Source organism: Cataglyphis hispanica, chromosome 7, assembly GCF_021464435.1.
Source record: "Cataglyphis hispanica isolate Lineage 1 chromosome 7, ULB_Chis1_1.0, whole genome shotgun sequence".
Lineage (NCBI taxonomy): Eukaryota > Metazoa > Arthropoda > Insecta > Hymenoptera > Formicidae > Cataglyphis > Cataglyphis hispanica.
Window position 1 is genome coordinate 6,543,766 of NC_065960.1, and position 21,591 is coordinate 6,565,356.

The 21,591-nt window shown below is 41.7% G+C and overlaps 1 protein-coding gene across 3 annotated transcripts in view; it reads left to right on the forward strand.

Annotated features, from left to right (window-relative positions):
- Positions 1 to 21,591, forward strand: part of LOC126850856 (LIM domain only protein 3-like) — a 77,955-nt gene that overhangs the window by 38,405 nt on the left and 17,959 nt on the right. For all 3 annotated transcript variants that reach the window (XR_007687602.1, XM_050594260.1, XM_050594261.1), the window contains exons 2-4: positions 3,917 to 4,013; positions 4,660 to 4,797; positions 5,448 to 5,573. Coding sequence is in view for 2 of the 3 variants with exons in the window: in XM_050594260.1 (XP_050450217.1) it covers positions 3,925 to 4,013; positions 4,660 to 4,797; positions 5,448 to 5,573 (353 nt within the window). In the remaining variant the exon portion in view is untranslated. The remainder of the gene's footprint in view (positions 1 to 3,916; positions 4,014 to 4,659; positions 4,798 to 5,447; positions 5,574 to 21,591) is intronic.

The window sequence follows — 21,591 nt, forward strand, 5'->3', positions numbered from 1 at the left end:
CATTGCATGCGATTGTTCTCCTTGAGGAGAAGAATTTTACCCTCCGAGAAAGGACGATGTCGTGTTTTTCGCACGTGACTAACGGCACGCGGCTCGAATCTTATCTCCCTAATTTCTCGAGAGCTACCGTCGTCCAACGTCGGCAACGCGCACCGTCGGCACCGTCGGGGTTCAGAGACACTCTCGCGGGCGATTTACGGAATTTAAACAGCCCCCCGGGATAAGGCGGCGGCAGCGGCTTGGCGTTGCGTGGCAGGTCGGATTAGCAGGTTGCCCCCGCATCGAAATAATTCCCCTCATTCCCTGCCTTGCCCTGTCCCCGTCCCCCGACCATCTCTTTCTCTCTCTCTCTCTTTTTCTCTCTCTCGGCGCGACCACCCCCGCCGTCAGCCTCCGGGGTAGGTTACGTCCTTCCTGCGGGATAAAACAAAACAGCCAGCGGAGTATATTAATGCCCGGCTTAATGCGGCCCGCCTAATTAATGGACCGACTCTCCGGACGCCCGCCCGGCCGTTCTAAAAGTAAGAGATAACGCTGCTGCAGAAGCATTATTAAAGACAAAAGCGCGACCGCGTATCCTGGACGAGTGGAAATTTCGGTAAGCGCTTCCTGACGTAAGGGATTTTCTCCCTCGCGGCAGATTGGAGAGGAGGACAGGTGAATATGAGATATATTCATTGAAGCTAAATCAGTCTGTTTGAAATAAATGGGATTAATGGAATCGAGAAAAAAATGACATGAGAAAAGTATTCCATAACTGTCTCTGTCTTTCAAAGATTTTTTGAGCAAATGATTTTGAATTGAAATATTAGAGTGCCAATGATACTTCAACTGTAAATTATAGAAAATAAAGAGGTGTCGGCAAAAATTAAGTTTCTAAAATAGCAAGGCGTGGTGAGTTGCACTTTTTATCTCTTAAAGAGTTGCGAGGGTGGCTCGCTGGGAGTGTCATGGATGCTGCAGGGGCGGAGCCTTGAGAGAATTGCATCGAGACTGCTCGGCTGCGTCGATAAGCAGATCGCCTACTACCGCCCTACTACCATCGCAGCTCTTGATTTTACAGACGCATTTATTGCAGAAAATATCATGAATAGCAAAGACGTTACTCGTATTAGTATCGAATTCACCGGATTGCCATTATATTATGCGATCTAAAAACCGCCGCGAATAAATCATATTAAAAAATAAACGATTAAAGCTGTATAGTTTCTTAATTATGCCCTCTTTTACGTCGTTCTCTCGATCATCAAGAGGAGATATGCAGACCGTCCACCATGGCCCTTCCGTAATATCAATCGCAATGATAATGACCACCGAGAGAGCGCACGGCATGGTCAAGGAGAGCACGTACACAACCGACTCGTGGACAGGTTAGCGGTTCTCGAACGTGTAGCGGCTAATCGAATTATCGATGCTTTGAGGATCAGCGTCCGTGGATGATTCGATCACGTACCTGATGAACAGTTCCGGCGGTCAGCGATGCGAGCCACTTTCGTGGGGGAATCTCTCTCGTTATGGACCCTCCTCTCGGTAACGTTTGAAGCGAGCTGTTTCCGCCGTGCTTCGCTGGCTACCCGACGACAATAACCTCGGTCGAGTAATTAGTCGCAAAAATCGATGGCGACGCTCAAAAACCGAACAATTAACCGTGTACCGCCAATTTCACGCTAGTTTCTTTCATTCCGTTCTCGCATTTGCCGTTATACGATTCAATAAAAGATAAAAAAGGTATGATCAATGTTGAAATTGATCGGAAAACTGGCTAAGATCAAGAAATCTGATAAAAGGACAAATGTTCTTTTCGAGGGAAACCGTATGTCCGTCGCGCTTGATGAAAATCGCGGTTAAATACAAAGTGGAAATTGAGCGCCAACCTGGCTTGGCGGTCGAAGGTTTTCGAGGTCGTCGGCGGAATCCAGGTCGGCGTCCGCAGGAATTTCTGCGGTGAAATTCCAGTGCACGTAACTCCAAATATTTCTGTAGTATCGTAGTTCGTACGCGGCGGATTTCGAGTTTCAAAGGAAACACTTTCGCCACTTCCGTTCGCCAACAGTGACGTTTCGCTAACGTCCGCGAGTCGCGAATGCGCAACACTCGAGCAATCCGGCATACAATCGCAACAGAAATTCCGTTGATAACTTTAAAACACATGGACGCGGCATAACGTGCGTATATAAAACTCATGCACATATTTATCTGGTATTAAAAAAATATATATATATATATATATGTTGAAAAATGTGTTTAATTACGGCGATGAAAGGTCCACGAGAAGGACCAACATAAATTTAACATCTCGCGCCAATCGATATCGCGTAGCGATTATTATGTGGGAAAGCTTATATGCAGGCGGATTTAATAGTTTGCATAATTTACCCCGCTAGTTAGTTATTCCATTAATCATTACCACGGGTAGGTGTGTGCACGCTCGCGAATAACAATCGTATTATTATTTATAACGTATTCAATTTATCGGTAACCTGCGGGCGGAGAAGTAAAGCGTGTAATCGATTCAACTCGATTAATTAACTCGCCCCCGCATATGCGATTGTAACCACCGAGGTGCCTCGGTTGCGCACGGAAGCATCTCTCGTTACCGTGAACGAAAACTTTCCTCCGTCGCGTTTGCATCGTGCAAAAAAACGTTTGCGTACACGCACACACATACGCGGGTTGTGTACGCGGGTCCTGTCCGCTACTCGCGACACAAAGGCGTTTAATTAGAAGCGCATCGGAAAAGGGGGCCATCACATCCGGCATCTGGTTTTTGTCCTCGGCAATTTTCGCGTTCCGCCAAGGCGATACGGATTTTTCATCCCCGTCACCGTTAATAATTATAACGGATCAAAGGCATCGTATTAATATTTGCCCCGAAGTCCCCGACCGCACGGAAGATATTAACCCGCGTAATATTGTGTCCATGCTAAGGGAAGAGGGAGGACATATTGAAACCGCACAAACTTCGCTCATAGCATCCAACGGATATGAGCTCGTAAATATACCGGGTGGCTGAGATCGAACTTGGTACGGTGGACATCGCTCGAGGAAAAAGGCCGATCCGTCAAACATTCCCGACATTAACCGCTTAAAGACCAAACCTCAAACATCTTGTCATCGATCTAATACGCGCAGTTAAGGAAATCGCATCTGTCAAAAATTGTTTTTGCCGTAAACTTTCTGAACAATTCGGGAGAAGATTTACATGGTCGTTTTTCTCCGCAATTTATCTAAAGCACTGTGCTATTTTTGTACGCTTAAAAGAACATCGTGGCTCTTCAGAGGGATACCTCTAATGTTTTTCCAGAGCACGGATAGCGATCGGTTGTCCGAGTCGTTGGTTATTTCGGAGTTGGTGGTGTTTAAACGCGCAATAAGCGGAGGGAAACGAGAGTGTGGGAGGGTCAAACTAATTCGATTCTAAACTCTGACCGCGAGAAAGAGACCAGAGGATGAGACGTTACGATGCGGGAGGGATCCGCGGAGGATGAGAAAGGCTACACACTCAGGATCGAACAGGGTGGACACAGATGGCACTAACCGCGCCGTTAAATTCTCAAGCCGTAACTCTAATTACTCATAGACAAGCCGACATTCTAGTGCCAGATGCCGGTGAAACTTGTTAAAAGCACGCCGACGCGATTACTCATTCGATCTCGACGAACTGTAGCCGATGGTCGATCCGACGGGACCACTGCAGCTTCCGAATCGAGGCAAAAATGCCGTACACGATTAACTGCTCGTCAAAGCAAAAATAAACTAATAACAATAATTATCATCTCAAAATATTTTTCTATAAAATTTAAATAAAAGTTAAAAAAAAAAAAGATGTTTTCGGGAGAAATTTAGGAGATGTCAAACTTTTGCGCGATTTGTATAATACAATGATTAAGCAAAGTATTTTTGCATTATGTTGCAGGCGATAAAATGACTATGGATGGGAGCAAGAGCGAGTCGGGCAAGAACGGGGCTACTCAACAAGAATGCGCGGGCTGTGGAAAGGCGATTACAGAAAGGTAAGTGCTCCGTATCGTTGCGTGACAAAGTGTGTTTCATGTGCATGTTAAATACCATAGCTCTCGAAAAAATTACTATCTTAAGAACGATTTATTTAACGTTTAATTTATCCTTCCTCCGAGATCGGACACAAAAAAAATGGATTAAATACGTTTTCACATTTTCATAAATAAAAAGTGATTCGTGGAAAATGTGTCGTTTTTAAATTCCCAATTTGATATTTAAGCAAAAATTAAAAATGAAAAATTATAATTATAAAAAAGCACGTGACATGTTCAGCAGACGTAGAATACAATAAAGTTGCATTCAATTTCAAGATCATTGTACGATGAACTTTGTCCAGAAAAAAAAAACAATCTCAAATTCCATTAAACAATATCATTCTAATCCTCAAATCTTTCTCTTATCGATATATAATAAATTATTAAAAATTTTTAAAATATAAATCTATAAAACTCTGTATATATAATTTTGATATTAATTGTTTTCAATATTTTATAATTTTGCTAATAATTAATCGTAATTGAGCATTTTAAATAAATAATTAGATTAAAAAAGCATATCCTCCTTCTCCATCTAAATCTATGAATCTATATACAGATTCGTATTTTTATATAAACACTATTATGAATTTTCTTTTATTAGGTACCTTCTGAAAGCGTTGGACATGTATTGGCACGAAGACTGCTTGAAATGCGGATGTTGCGACTGCAGACTTGGCGAAGTCGGCTCGACGCTTTATACCAAAGCCAATCTCATCCTTTGCAAAAGAGATTATCTACGGTGAGTAGCAAAAAAAAATATGTGATCGATTATTCGATCCGTTTCTCGCAAAATTCTTTTTGGAAGAAAATTCTCGTATATTTACTCGCGCGTGTCTTGCGTCGACGAGTCAGTAAATGGTAGATAGATAGACAGATTGATAAAAAGGATGAAGGACACAATCGTGGAGAAGAGAGAAAATGGAGGAAAGCGACGGTAACAAATCGAATTTTACAGATGAGTTTCCCTTATTGAATACATCCACATCCCATATAAACAAGCGGGAGCAAATAAACCGTGTTGAGATTACAAAGTCCCGAGGGAATGCGCGCAGGTGGCGCGTCCGCACCAGGAACACGCACCATCGAAACATTGTGGCCTTTATTAATGGCCCAATATTTGAAGACGGCATATTCGTGGTGCCCATAAGCTTATTGGTTTTCGCGGCGCGCGGGGCAAAAGTTTCCGTTCGTTCTCATCGAGAACGACCTTTTTTTCCGTTATATTATGAGTCACAGATTCCCCCCCCCAAGTTCTGATAATATTCTTGCCATAACATAACATATTTATATAATTGTAAGCGCGATCGTCAGTTGAATCGTGAGCACAATTGCTTGAAATATTTAAAAATGACAATGATGGATCGATTTTTTCTCTTGTATGTTTGACAGGCTTTTCGGAAATACCGGTCACTGCGCAGCATGCAGCAAAGTTATCCCAGCATTCGAGATGGTGATGCGGGCGAGAACTAACGTTTATCACTTGGAGTGCTTTGCTTGTCAACAATGCAATCATAGGTAAGTGAGGACGTAAATAATATATGGCAATTTGACGAATATATTTTAAAGATTAAAAAAAAAGTATGAATTTGTATTTTAATCATATTTAACAATCGGCAAAATGCCGAGAAACGTTTACAAAATGATAAGCTTCAAGGTGCGATTGCGCCAAGTGCGGTCTCGTTTCCACGGGCCTCCCCGACTGCGCTATTATTTTATTAACAATAATGAAAGCCGGTAATTAAACATTCACACCCGGCGGCGCCGACGTCGGCGGCGACGGCAAAGTCGCTCTTGCTCGAGTATTCCTCGTGGCAGCTCATCCGTATAACAATTTAATTCGAGCCACCCTAGCCGGGGGTTTGCCTAACTTCTGCAGCACTTCGCAACACTTCGCTTACTTATTCACAACAACCGAGTTAAGCCGAGACTCGTTCGAAAGCCGGGACTCGAGCCGAAACATCTCAGCTCGGATCTGCCGAATGGAGATAATCGGCGCACGAGGCTCAAGAGCCCGCAAGTCATGGCTTTTGTAAGATCGCGAAAAGGAGAATTTCCATATCTTTTCATGCAAGATGGCGTGACGCGATATCCTTCATATTTTCTCTTTTTTTTTAGAAATTTTATATGTAATGTTAGAAATATTAGAAATAAAGATCGTGGCTTTTTAGTCGAAATTTTTTAGTGAACGAGTGTTAAGTATTATGAAAAGAATAAATATAGGAAAGAAAATATTTATTTGATAAATAACTTATCGTTCTTGATGAAATTACGCGTTGATATTTCTAGCAACTTTCGTCGCTCGTTCCGAATTACGATTGATGTAAAACGGCGGTTTTAGTTCCCCTAACTTGAGACTTTCGAGGAGGATCAATGTCGTAGAACAAGAAGAATATGCTCGACGCTTTCTCTCTTGACGAGTATAATTGGCACGCGAGGGCTTCCAACGTAGATGCGAAGGTATTCGGAGACATTTGCGAAACAGAGAAGAGAAAGAGAGAGAGAGAGAGAGAGAGAGAGAGAGAGAGAGAGAGAGAGAGAGAGAAGCTAGGAAAGTCAGAGTTGCGAACTATGCGAGCGACGTGTGGGTGCCCCGAGGTGCACGTCAGATGCAAATCATACCGACTAATTTCTCGGAAAACTCGCGGATCCGGAGGGAGAGCAGACCGAATATCCGCGCGGCAAGATACGTCCGAGTATAATAGCGTAGCGATAAAGCCGAATGGCCGAATTAATTATACTCCTGTGTCTTTGGTTGTCCAAAACAGTTCAACCATTCGGTGCTAACAACCCTTAGTCTAGTTAACAAAAGCGTCCGTTTCATATGTGTTGCTTAACTCTTTGATTAGCTAGATTAAGCTTTTTATATATTGAGAAATATTAATATTTTATTTATTTAAAATAAATTTTCATAAAAAAGGCTTCTCAATTCTCTAATAGTTAAGAAAATGGAAAAATATATTTAATTTTAAATTTTTAATCTTACTCTTTATAAAAGAACTGAACAATACAATTATTTATTTAATTTGATGAAAATATAAGTTGACTTCCAATATTGAAATGATAAAATGATAAAATTATATTTAAGAGATTATAATTACGCGCTTCCTCCTTCCTTCTCACGTATATAGTTTTTTTTATAAATTTCATCATACTATTGTACATAATATGCGTTGAAAGAAATTTCGCAAATAAATTAAATGTTACATCAATATTAAATAAATTATGTCAAATTGGGAAAGGATAGGAAATGACGGAATCGCTCTTTTATATCATTTGACAGGGGTCGATGGCATTTCGGCATATTTAATATAATGTCACTCTTTGACATTTGCCCGACCTTTCTTGCACCCTACGGCTCTCTATTCTGAATTGACTCGAGCCACGAGACCGAAACATCGAGTTCGTGTATCCATTAGAAGAGAGATACATGCAAGTTTCGTGTACATGTATATATATTTCCATTAATTAACGGATCATTGTATTAGAGTTATAATACACTGGATTGATAACAGATATACAGAATGTCGCGCTATTAGAATTTGATGGCAGATTATTTTGTGCCAATTCAGAATATTTTCTCAATGAAAAGGAAAGACATTTGTGTCTTTCTTTCTCTTCCGAGAACATCATATATAATGTAATTTTCAATTCTTAACGTTGTATATATTTATAATTAAATTTCAAATTAAAATCGATTAAAATAAATTCTATCTAATAATTATTAAAGAATATGATTTATGTTTGTACATATATGAAGCTATAATGTTTAATTTGCAAGGATTCTTTTATTTCTAATACTATTATCTAATATTATAAATCCTCTGTTTTTTTGATTATTTAAAAATGAACTGCAAATTTTTTTGAAAAAAAGGATTGACTCGAGTCAAAGAATCTGCTATTAATATCATAAATATAAAAATTCGGATATGATTTTTGCGCAAACGCCAAGAAATATACTCTTTTATTTTAATTGTTGAAAGCCATTACTTCACATGATTCTCAAACGGATGTCCTTACAGAACAGAAATAAAATCATTGTCGCGGGATGTAGTCGGATAAAGTAAAATTTAACAGCTCACGCTGGTAGCTCTTCGTCGGCGCGTGACTATCGAGCGGAGCCGATTACGCTTTAAAGATATGTCGGCAAAAGTATACTTTCTTTCGCGGTCGATGGTAACGTGCAACCCTTAAGGCGAACCATTGGTTAGGGGTTGAAGCGGTTGACCGTACGCAACGGCGGAAACGGATGTGGCCGTTAGGTCACGCGATCACTACGAGTCGAGCATAAAACACCTGAGTTGTTTAATCACACGCTCCCGAGGTAGAAGTCGTGGCTCGTGAACTCGCTAAGGGTGAAATCTCTCGTTTTCTTTCTCTTTCTCTTTTTCACCCTACTTTGTATCGCGATACGGAAGTGCGGATTACTCATTGACAAGTGGACGTGTAAACGCGACGCTAATGAAAGGCCTTGAATACGACTGGACGAATTCTTCGTGAGTTTAAGTATGGAAATTTAGTCCTTGGAAGACTAATTAGAGTATTGTATATTTTATTCTAGCGTTTCTGTATGTTAATATTTTTTTACGATGAACTTTCACGATAATTCTATAATAATTATGTGAAAATTTTAATTTATATGCTAATGTTCTCTTGATACTACCATCTTACATGCAGTCCATTATTTCGACTCGTTTACTACTAAAATTACTACTAAAAAAAATTAGAAAGTAAAATGTCACACTTAGAAAATTGTTTTAACGTGCTTATATTTATACATATCACGTGTTATGTGAAACTATTTTTATTCTGAGAAGATTGAATAACGTAATTTAAATTTCTACATTGTGTTTAATGCTCGCATGATAAAATGTAAATTTACAAGTGACTTGTAACGGAAAAATTAAAATACTAAAGTGATTCTTAAATAATTTTTTTATAATGTAAAGTACAACAATTATCCTCGCTAATATAATCACACTTCATCTATGGACAATGATACCATTATCAATGATGTTTTCTCAAACAATAATACGAAGGCCACGAATCGAGCGAACCGAAATGTGAGCAATGAATTATAAAATCCCATCATACGGAATTAACGAGGCGAACTCTTTCGCCTGTTTTCCCATCGCGATTCTCGGCTAATATCTCACGGCGATCGAACGCGCGGATAAAAAATATCAAATTTATACCGTCCCATCGATCGCGAGTATCTCTCGGCGCGTGCACGCTGTTTAAAGCCGATGACGCACTTTGTACGTCGCTCAGTTTCGAGATTTATCACGGCTGTGTTTTGATCACCAATTCGTCGGAGGCTGTACGTTGCGAACATTGACTGCGTTTGATTTATATAAAGTGTTGCTTGCGCGCAGATGAGTTGAGATAAAATACGCAAAATAGATAAAGAAATTTATCCCCCCCATCTTTCCCTCTTATTGTATTCGCGCAAGCGGGTACGCACGCAAATAAGCCGCAAATTTGTCCATATTGTCGGGATTTTGCGCGACAAAAGTTTTGGGCGACGAAAATCGGCTTTGGAAGCGCGATTGTCATCAACATAATACAGTTAATGCATCGCAATAATTAATTAATAACCAGCAATAACGGGAGATATGTACACACGCCACGTTATTAGCTTGTCACAAATAATTATATCAATAATCATGCATTGATAATTATCGTATAATTAAAAAGCAAATGTGCGCGCTCGTAAATCACAGCGTCCCATCTTTCCCCGCAACATTTTCTAAAACGTAAAGTTTCGCGCACTCGCGCAAGCAGTCGGGTAGAGATTTTAATTAAATTCTACGATCTCTCTTCTCGCGCGCGCATTCTCTGAAACGACCGCGGCGTGTAGTAAGACGCGACCGGCTTTTAAGCTCTTCCTCGACTTACGATCTCTGCCCGAAGGAAACGCGCTCCGAGAGAGAATCTCGCTTTTGTCTAACGAAAGCACGACGGGCATTGTCGGACGACCGACCGTTCGTCTCTCCCCGCGACTGCTGGGCGCAGCATTGTTCGTGCTTATATTGTATTTTGGCATTACGAGTTAGCCGGTTTAATTGTTATTGTTCCGCGGAGCTTATCGAACACGGTGCCCTGTTGCATTCCCACGCGAATCATCGCCCGGCATCGCAATTACTCCTAAATCACTAAACTCCCTTACCTGCGAACGAGCAGTTACACGTAACCTACGACATTGACACCGTTTATCGACTGCTTCCCATAGCGACGCCTGTTTTAATAAGCGTCGCAAAACATGAATGTACGGCGCCTGATCGTATATTATCTTCTATTGCGTCTAATATTTAACGATATTCGATAATTAATAATATGTTTATACGGTTATGTCAAATTACGAAATCTATACAGGACATTCTGTGGCATTATTTTTTGACGACATTTATTCTTTGACTCATTCAAAATCGATTCGATTCTAAAAAGAGAAAAATGTTGGTGCATCGATAATTTTTGAATTATTAACAATTACAAAGTAATTATAAACAAGAGAAAAAAACGTTCTTCAAAAAGATAAACTACATTTAACAAACTTTGTTTTAATAAAATTTTAATTTTAAACTTGATTATAAAATGATAAAAAAATGATAATTAAAATAAAAGCTGATACAATAAATAACGGTTTATCTAGAAATTTTAATTAAACAGAGAGAGAGAGAGAGAACTCAACTATATACATATATACACCGAAAAATCAATTAATAATATACAATATAAAAGTAAAACATAAACAGAAGGACATCCTGCATATCAGAGAAATATATTTATGTATGTACCGAATCGTCTCTAATAGTGAATAGAAAAACCGCACATTAATGTTCAAAAAAATCTGGCCCTTCCGTAAAATTTGACACACGTATATATTATACTTGTGCGATAGATAGTATGTGCTATCGTTGGGTCTTAATTATTAGTCGTTTGTCGAACTTGTATCTCAACTTTCGTCTCTCCGAACGCTTGCCCGCGCGATCCCCGGAATCTAAGGACAATGCAAAGTTAATTTCGCCCTACGATTCCACTCTCGAGAGTGAAAGCAAGGGTGAGAAAGAGGGCGAAGGCCCCCGCAACGCGGATAAGTGAGCAGTATATAGGTAGGTCGTGTGCTATAGAAGAGACGAGGTGACGGCGCCACGGCGGGAGGAGACGGTGCGGTCGAGAAAGGGTTGAGGAAAGAGAGAGTGAGAGAGATGGAGCGGCCATTTTGTTTCCGGTGTCCCGGGAGCACTTCCGGTCACCGTCACGCAGCCCCGCGCCACGGAGTGCCCTCGAGAGCTTCTGAGATCTCCTTCCGCGATTATATTCAAATTAAATGCGCCGGCCCGACCGGTAATATACTGCCGCCAATTTAGCTACAACCCCCCGGGGGGTGGTTCGTTCGCCTTACCTTCCTCGCTCCGTTGCCGATCGTCTCGCGCATCCGAATCTCAGCGCAAGAACCTCGCGAATTGTCTCGTTTCGCTGGGGGGGATACATGCCACAACGTGTCAATGATTTTCGACCTGTGGTCGAGGCCGAATCCTCGATAAAGCGCGCCTATCGTGGGTGAACATAGTGATCGCGGTGAGCCAATCGACACGGTATCACTAGTGAGAGAACTCGTTCCCGGAATTTCATTCAATAGATGACCGAGCGGATAGAAACGTAGAGAACAATTTATTGCACCAGTTTATAAATAAAAAAATAATATTTCGTAATTATATTTTGTATTAAGAATAAAATTCGCTCGATGCTCGATGTGATAGATGATTTTTATTTACGAATAACATTTTATTAAAAAATCATATACGCATATGCTTACATCGCGCAATATCTGCGTGCGCTGTATTAGAAGAAAAAAAATTATTGCAAAGGTATTTAGATTTTAATAACAAAGAACACGCGAATCGCGTGTACGAAACCGTAATCGTTCGCGTCCCGAGATCGACAATAAATTCCTGTGCGGCGCGACAAGGAATTCGCTTCCGGTTTTGGTTGGTGCCGCGCCGCGTGCACGTATCGCGTTCAAGCGCGGCTGCATCCGAACAGTGGGGTTTCGGTTGCATCATTTTCAATGGTGATAATCCGACGTGCCGAGAGGGCCTCGTTGCGCGCGCCAGTCGAACCTGCTTTGTCACCGGATAACCTAGACTCGCATTGCCGGCTCCGATAGACCTGCCACTTCTCGTCCCCTACCCCTCGCCTACCCCAGGCCGATCCTGTTCCCTCCCGTTGATGGGCCCCTCACGCCAGATACCAGCCCCCGACAAACGCGCGCATCCCTTGCCTGGAGCCCCGTCAAGAGAGCAACAGAGAGAGAGAAAGAGTGTGTGTGTGTGTGTGAGAGAGAGAGAGAGAAAGCAAACACCATCGATGAGCATTTGTGTGCATTTCAAAACGATACATAGCAAACGCGCGTGGTAATAGGTGTACTGTCGCGATTATAAATGAAAGGGCGAGAGGGGGAAGGATCAAATTACTCGGACGGACAACGAGATAATTCTCAAGTTCGACACAGGAGATCGTTATGCAGGGCGATTAACGAAATGCTGCTAGTATCTATGCATCCGACAGTAATTCAAATCTGTCGTATAACTCGATGGATTTTGAAATAAACAGCGGAAAAATCCATATAATATCTCTACAACGATATTATTATGGTAATGCAACAACAGCGCGGTGCTATTTAAAAATAAATTAACATTATTTCTTCAATTTTTTTTTCAAATTGTTGTCATCATTTAAAAAGAGCATAAAATATTTGAAAAATTATTCCCATCGACGATAAAACGAATAATATTACTAGTTCTTTACAAACTCTTGATAAACCTTAATATTACTAAAAAATGCCTCGCGTTACTATATTTTCCCATTGCACAGTATAAATAACGTTGCATCCCAATGTCATTTTATTAAACATAAGACATTAGAAAAGAAAAAAAAAATTTTATATCCAGCGTAAGTGTCATTTTCTCGTATCTCGATGTCGATCGGCTCGCAGAATTTTCTCTTACGTAAATTCAGATAGAATCAAAGATCACTCGTGTGAAAGGAAGAGAAGAGGCAAGTGTCACAACGTTTGCGTTACTCGTTACACGTGTATTCGTTTACTCGGCGAGCCGTGGCCGGCGACGGAGCGGAGGACGGCGGAGACGGAGGAGGGCATTTGCCGGAGGCAGCATGCGGGGGTGGTTTGTAATAGGCGTGCATGCACACGTATACCGTGTACGCGCGCATGTGTGCGCTCGTACGCATTTACGCGGCCAATGATTTATGTATACCGCTAATTACCAGCGCGAACTGCACTGTTTTATCCGGCGATCATAGTTTTATTAGGCCAACCTGTGCATTGCGGTATTGTCAGCGCCAAAAGCACCCCCGACAAGCCGAAAAACACTCCCCATACCGGCTGCACCGAAATGCATCGACGCACCTTGCGTTTGTAACACTCGCGAGAGTTTTCAGGAGCGCGAAATCATTACGAGATGCGTTCTATGCGTCTTTGTAATTTTGTGTTCTTTCTCTTCGTGAAAGTTAAAGATTCTTCTCGCCTCTCATTTCTCATATTACATAATTTCATCAAGGAATTAAAAAAAGAAATGTTTCAAATCGCTTTTTATCTACGAGTTATATTATTTCAAACATATTTCTTCGGAATTTTTCCTATGTTTTTAAAACATCTAAGGCAGTAAATTATATTATGACAAACTGGACGTTTTACCGGGCATACCTACTCATGGATTTAAGAGAGCGACGGGAAACGCGCAAAAAGGGGCTGTTGTTATAAATGAGAGACGCGATAGCTCTTAACGTCAAAATTAATTCATATCCGCCGTTGCCGTTGCTGCCTAGACGTAATCCCTGGATTTTTGGAACGCCCTCGTGCACGGCGATGGCTTTAATCTCCGGTTTAGGGACCTTGCTAGAAAATAGACGCATCTAAGCCCTATACGGCTTAAACGTGGCTTTAAACTCGTCGTACGTAGTATACATAGACGATCCGCGTCACTCTCTTACGCACCACGTGCGATACATTGGGGCACAGCTGATTCGCTCGTGTAAGGTTGTGTAAAGTTGTATGCGGCAGGCAATTTATTACAAGTTAAAATAATCAAAACATCTTCGAGCAAAACGTGTCAAAAAAGATATTTTTTTTTTTCTTTCACATACTTGTGAAATAATTCTATTTTTAGTTTCTGCCAAGAGCATTTTCCATCATTTTTATTCGTATGACCCATTAGCCAACGGATTCCGTAATTAACGTAAAAACAGCATCGTCAGTGCGCGCGCGAAATGCTCGCGACAGAGTAATTAGCGAGACACGGGATTCCGTTAAACGCGTAGAATTAATCGCGCAAATACGAGATTAGCCGATGTGGGACGCGCTCGTGTATGTGTACATAATACGTAAACGTACACAGTCTACCGTGTGCCGTATTTCCCTCTCCATCTCTCTTTTCCACCCTCTCTTCCTCTTCCATATCCTTCTCTTTATATTTCACGCGCTCTCTATAAAATATATACATATATATATATATATACAAATTGTATATTATACCATCGATAAAACGATACCTAAATTGCCGCACCGCAGCAAATATCGTTATAGAAACTAATGCGATTCGCCGCGGGCTGGCCAGCCGTGTCTAGATTTACTATAATTATGCTTGAAATGCGATTGTAAACACTCCAATACGATCAGTTTAATTGTGCGCGCAAATGGGATCTATAAAAAGCCATTCATTATTGTGTAAAAATTAACGAGTCGTTTATACAGTTGCATTTTGAGTACATCATGCATGTAACATATGAAAAAAAACAAATCGAATGATAAACTCTATAAATAGTTATCAATCCGGAAAATTTACAGTATAGTTATTTTTTGCGCGAGTGTCCTGCGAGTGGCGTGCGAGATTCGCGTTTACGTTTCACGAAATAAAATGCAAATCGGAGAAACGACAGAGACAGAGAGACGGGCGCTTATTTATTAACGCGAGTCATGCAGCGTCAAGCTGGTGGAAAAAAAATTGTCTCTTCGAGGATCGAGGGTTTCGGGTTGCGATGTAATCGCGGCAACGACACGCGTGTCCGCGCGTTCGCGATCGTCCCGCATTCGATAATCCTCGACGTGTTTGTGCGCGATGACCGCGCGTCGTGCCGTGAAAACAATATATATACGCTTATACATATTTTTCGCGTATATACATATTTTTCGCGCGCATGGCCTGGCATAAAGTGAGCCAATTACGAAAAACGCGACGCGCGCGGTCGCGGCGCGGCACCAAAAATAGTTCTTCGCGCATTCATCGTCATCATCACGCAACGGGACTAATTTCTCACAAGAAATTGCGCGATTTGCACGATCGTGAAATGGAAGACGAGGGTGTAAAATAAACGAATCGTCGATCCCCGGCAAATCGATTGTAATGAGCGTCATAAATTGATCCGCGCGCGCTCGCGTCAGGCTTCCCCTCTTTATGCCAATTCACCGTAAATGAGAAACGCGTGGGCGCGGAATCCTTCAATAAAACGTATTGCGTACGTATTAAATTTATTATCTTTTTAGCAACATCATATATTTTTATAGCAGTAAGAGTAGAGAAATTTAAATATCTATAATTATACTATTTGAGATTTCTATATCGTTAATTTCTGTATCACAATCTAAATTTCTTATTCCGCAATCGTATCTGACACGCCATAATAAATGACGCGATATTAAACGCGTCGGCGATATCGCGGTCGGTTTTAATGCACAAAACTGCATAACGCAGTTGGAGCTGTTGCGATAATAGCGTTCGGTGCGTTCGCAAAACGGAACACGGGCCAATAAATAATAAGGGGAGGTAACAAGAGATCGGTCGCGCGCGCGTGACCGTCGATAAAATAATAATTACCGTCGACAATGCGCCCGAACAAATTGCCCGTTAATTTTTGCCGATAAACATTCGTAAGCCCCGTAGAGGCGAAAACCGTATGCACGCGACGCGTAAATAATAGCCAAAATGCGATCACCAAAATCGCACTGCTTCCCCTCCCTTCCTCCCTCTTTTCCTCGCGAAAGGGTGCGGTTTGCGCTCGCTCGCTCGCACGTATATGTGCGTATTTGTACGTGCGTAATTTTCGGCGTATATAATATGGACGTGGGAGAGTGTGTGGAGGAAGGGGCGGTTAGCCTCGGCATAAATATCAACGCATAATAATTTTCAATGGTTATTAGCGATAATAAAATCCCAATTTATCGAACGGCAGCCGCCTCCACCTCCCGTGCTCAACATTCGCGATTTATAATCTGCCCACCCAGTGCTCCGTCACGATCGCGCACGATGCACCGAAACAATGCGCCGATGTTTATCGACAATGGGAAGAATTTATCTCCGCCGTCATCAGGCGCGTAATGTCTGATTTTCTCACGCTCTTAGTCGAGTCTCCCGTTTTTTTTTTTTTTCATATCATTTTCCATCTGTCTTTAATCCATCTATGTTGAAGGGGAGCAAAATACGTCGACACAAAATCGTAGCTCGAAAATGTGCTTGATTTTACTTGGTCGCGGTTATCAACGAGAATTGCATTTTCTTGACGTCGACGTTAATTAAAAGGATCCTTCATGATCGAACAAGCGTCTCTCGCAAACAGTGATGTTTGCGAGATCTGCTTCTGGCAGATCATAGTCGAACCAAGGCGCGTCGCCTCCCCCCCTTCCGACGCATTTGGTTTCTGAGTTACGCAAAGTCTGCCGTAGACACCCTGTATCTACTGGCATGCAACGGGAGTAAACGCGGCGCGTTAACTAATAATATCACTTGTCACGTTCAACAGCACTTCGCTAGACAGCGCATAGTTGCCGCGAGATAATACGACGAGATTATGTGATATATATATATGATACGTGAACTCCCCTCTCGCGATTATACTCGTCAACGCTTTATGGGAGTATCGAGCTTAGTCATCTGGAACTCGTTGATCTTGAAATTAATTTTGTTATGCAACATTTTTTGCTTATTATTATTATTATTTTATTAATCAGAAATTCGATCCGCGCTGCAAGATTCGAGCCGTTTTAAGCAGCAGCTTTATAATAAGCTTACGTCGTAAACGCATTGTTCGAGTACGGTAGATCGCAACGAGCTGACACGCACGCACGTCTATAATCGATTCCGTTCCATCAGGACGGCCGAGAGAAACTTTCGAGGAACGGAGAGCTTTCGTGTTTCGTAACTCTCTCTCTCTCTTGAGTACCTCTCGACCGTAAGCTTCTAGCTCGTAGATTCTAGCACCCGTCCAGTGCATCAATTTCAACTTTGTCCGCCATCTCCGAGGGACTCGCGTCTATCCCACCCTCGCATTCTTAGTCGACGCATTTTCTTCCACTTAACTTTCCCGGCGATAAAGACGCATCGTCGACCCATCGTCGTTCGCGTCGACAATCCCCTATCGTAACCACTCTCCCTCTGCCTCCCCTTTCGGCGGATCGTCGGAACGCATGCAAAGTAAAGTTGTTCTTTAGTTCGTTAGGTCGAGCTAGCCAAATGGCGGAGACAAGGGGACGCTTTCCGCCTTTTACTTACGAGACTCGAAGGTGAAAAGATAACCTACGAGCATTACTCACCGCGGAGGACGACCAAGTGGCGCGGCCTACGACCGGATGTGCCGTCTGAGAGGCAAAGGAACAGGGGGGAGCGAGATCGTTTGCGCACCATCTTACGCGTTCCCGTAGTTTTTATCGCGACCGCTCGACGTTTCACGTACCTTTTTATGCCATTTTGATACAACTTTGAAGCTTCAAAATTTATCGGCCCGATGCAAAAGGAGAAAGAAGGAAAATATAGTGTCGTCTTTTCATGATTTATATATCTTCGCGTAATTTTTTGATGTCTTATCGCGCAAAGTCAATTTGTACTTGACTAATGAATTTTAAAAATATGTCTCAAGGATTAATTCGTCTTTTTAAAACTCTCGATTCCTGCATTTTTGCTCGGCGCAAGCATCCGTCGTCGTTACGATCTCGTTAAGGAGTGAGTTTTGCACAGCTCATCGCGAGGGCAAAAGAGGATGCCCAAGGGCCAGTCTCTCGATGGCCTTCCCTTACGAGGGTGGAGGATGGATTCCAACTCCCAAGGGTGAAATGGCTCATTCCGACGCACTTATCCAACGCAGGCCGTAGATAACCATAGATTAATGGAGCCTGGAGACTCGCCGAACGATAGACGGAGAAGCAAGAGAGGAGGGAGTGAGATAAACGAATAAGAGGGAATGAGAGAACGCGCGATGGAGCGAGAGAGGGTTTATTTCGAAGGAACGGCGAGTCGGAAAGGAAAGAGAAGGTAGATCCATAAGAGGGGGCGTTATACCTTGCTAGGTGACCCCGCTGATTTATTGTTTATTGAGAAATATGGCCGTTACTTTGCTCCCGAGGATTAACCTCCTTCTTTCTCTCATTCTTAATGTTCGATGGATTCGAACTTAAGGTCGTAAAGAAGGCTATCCACTTCAAACTTTGGATCATCTTCGAAATAGATGTAAAAGAAAAAGCAGCTTTCCAAAAATATAGTCCGTTACAAATAAAATCGTAAAAATTATACTTAAAAAATCTTTAATATTATAATATTATCCTTAATATTTTAATCTTTAATATAATAATAAAAAAACTTATATATGTTATATTAAAAGATGATGTGACGCGATTTAAAAGTGACAAGATTTTCAGAGTAACGTGCGGCCAAGTTGACGGACTTTACTTAATGTAAAGCCAACCCATGGAAAGGATTAGACTAACTAAGCCTGGTAGCAAGTCTGTCTTTCACCCTCTCGCTTGCTTACTCCGTCATACTCGTGTGTACTCTCTATCCCACAGATAGACCCGCGATATTCAAGTTATCAAGTGCGTCCGGTCAGAAGGAGACATCGCCGGAAGTCAAACAAGCTGCCCTATAGAAGATAAGGCTGTCGGACCAAGGCTAAAGGATAAGGAAGCTATCAGCTTGTTTAGGCTGAAATTTCGGACGAGGTAAAACTTCGGCGACAAGTTACGCGACGTCGCATAATCCGTCAACATTTACTTCTAAATAAATCAAGCGAACTTTAACAACACGTCAATATTTCGATCTGAGGCAGCTTCTCTTCGTTCATCCTCGCGTCGAAAGGCGCAGTTTCGCAAATACCAACGGAATTCGAAGTTTTCAACGCAAGATTCTGCAACCTAACTCTCAACAAGATCGGATAATTAGACTGCGGTTCGTGCAACTTTGAATTATGCGTGTTCGCGGCCTTATGCCGGAAGACCGAGAACCCTTGGGGGACCAATTTGTTGATTAAGCCTGCCATATATTCGGCTTCTTGTCCTCTATAGATTCTGGGAAAGCATTTTCCAGATAACATCTTATATTATAAACTATCTAACTTTATGTAGGACGTAATTAAATAAAAGAAAAGCTTGAAATCGAGCAGGACATTAAATTCTAAATAAGAATATTATATAGTAGAAAATAATAGAAATTTTTTTAAATATATATATTTTAAGAAATTTCGAATATATATATTTATACTGAAATTTTATTAAAAATTAATTATTTTTTCTATTTCAACTAATTTTTTTCTTCTTTAATTATATTCTGTATGTCTTATTATTTTTTTAAAATAAATCTTATAACGATTAGGTCGAGAAAATCATACAAAAAATTATACAGAGACTTGAAGATCCAGCCAAGATTGAGATGAATATTTCTTGCGGGATTACGCAACCTATTTTGATATTTTCCGGTCGAATTACAGGGACGTCAACACCACCACCGGTATCCCTGTCATCCACAGCGCTCGGCTATGGATCGAGGGCAGCGAGCCTCGCCGCTTTTGAGCGTAAAATTGAATCAACGCTTTTTAAACGTCCCGTACACTTCGCTGTATACATTTCGTTCAATGTTCCCTTGCGTTTGATGCGAAACGAAGATCGTTGACAACACCATACCAAATTGTTGCAAAATTCGCGGCACGTTCGGCCATCATCCGATGATCAGACTTTAAACGAGATAGTTGTTACGGAACTAATTGATTTAATCAGAATAACGGTATAATTAAAACCCGCGGAATATTTTAAGACACGTTGCACAAATTTACAACTTCGAGCTTCTTAGAAATTAGCGATATTAGATCGAAATTTAATTCGATAATTTTCGAAAATATATTCCCTACAGCCCTCGACCGTAGATCAAGTTCTCTCTCGAGTGCACGCCGACGATAATCCGGATGAATCCGCTCGGAGTGAAATCACGAGGCCGGTAAACTTAGCCGAACGAAACCTTGACAATGCCCGCCGGTCACGACTACATGAACGCGCGTGATGTTAACTTTGCCCTTCCCGAACCAACTACGCGCTCCTCGCCAAGGCCTTGCCCCGACCAAAGTTCGGCTATGTTACTCCAGAAGCTACGTAACGTTAGGAGAACTTAAGTACAACCCGTAAGTCATATTTAATCCGACTCACCGTACTCGGCGTGTTCCTACTGCTGTTACGCAGACCTTGTCCGGAATCGACCCGTTGTACCTGCCACAAGCACCTGCAAAAATATATAACACAGAGTGAGTTTAGACAGTTAAATCGAGGATATATAATGATGGAATTTGTATATATTTATCAAATAATGTTAACATATATTTGAGAATTCAAGGATTTAATTTATAATAAAATTAATTTTTATGTTTAGCGAAATTTATATATACGCAATGCGTGTACGAGATAAATTTATTTTTGCGATAATTTTCGTAAAAAAAAAAAATTAAAGATAACAGTTTATATTCTTCGTATTCTGCTAATGTTCGGAGAAAGCCGACTATCCCAAATTTCATTTCTCCAGCATATTTCTCGACCCCCGTTCAATTCCACACTGATACATACGCCCACGAAGATATCCGACTAAACGTCACCATTGCGGCTCGTTAGACTCGTCAGATCTCGATCTTGCTTCGAACTGCGACGTCAATTTGTTTGAAGGAGACGAGAGCCCGCCGGGGTCTTTCTCGCGACTTGTGACGTCGCCGGCGATCCTGGCGAACCGATAAGTACTCGCTCCGGGCGACCGTAGATTTATTGTCGGGCTTGCCGGTTTTCTCGCTACCCCCTTAGACACCCCTTAACCACCCCCGACCGTCAACCTCGTCTCTCAACTTTTGCCCTCGTCCCCGTCTTGTTATGCCACGCGGAGCATCTCCCCAACCGACTCGACTTCCGTTTTATTGGCGGAAATAATCTTTGATGTGATTCCGCGCGCCGCGTCTTGAAAGTTTTTTCTACCGTTACGGTGAGCGATGGGTAATCGATTCTCAGGCAAGAAGAAGACATCGTTCAACGTACGCGAAATAGACCCGTATAATGCTTAATCGCTTGATGTTCTTATCGCGATGCTATCGTCACCAATGTGCGATGCCGCGAGCTCGATGGCATCATAAATGAACAGTCGTTCGAACCAAGCACGGCTGTGCGTATCACCTTCGAGTTTCTGAAAGTGATATAACTTAATCTTCCAGAACGCAAACTGGCATCGAT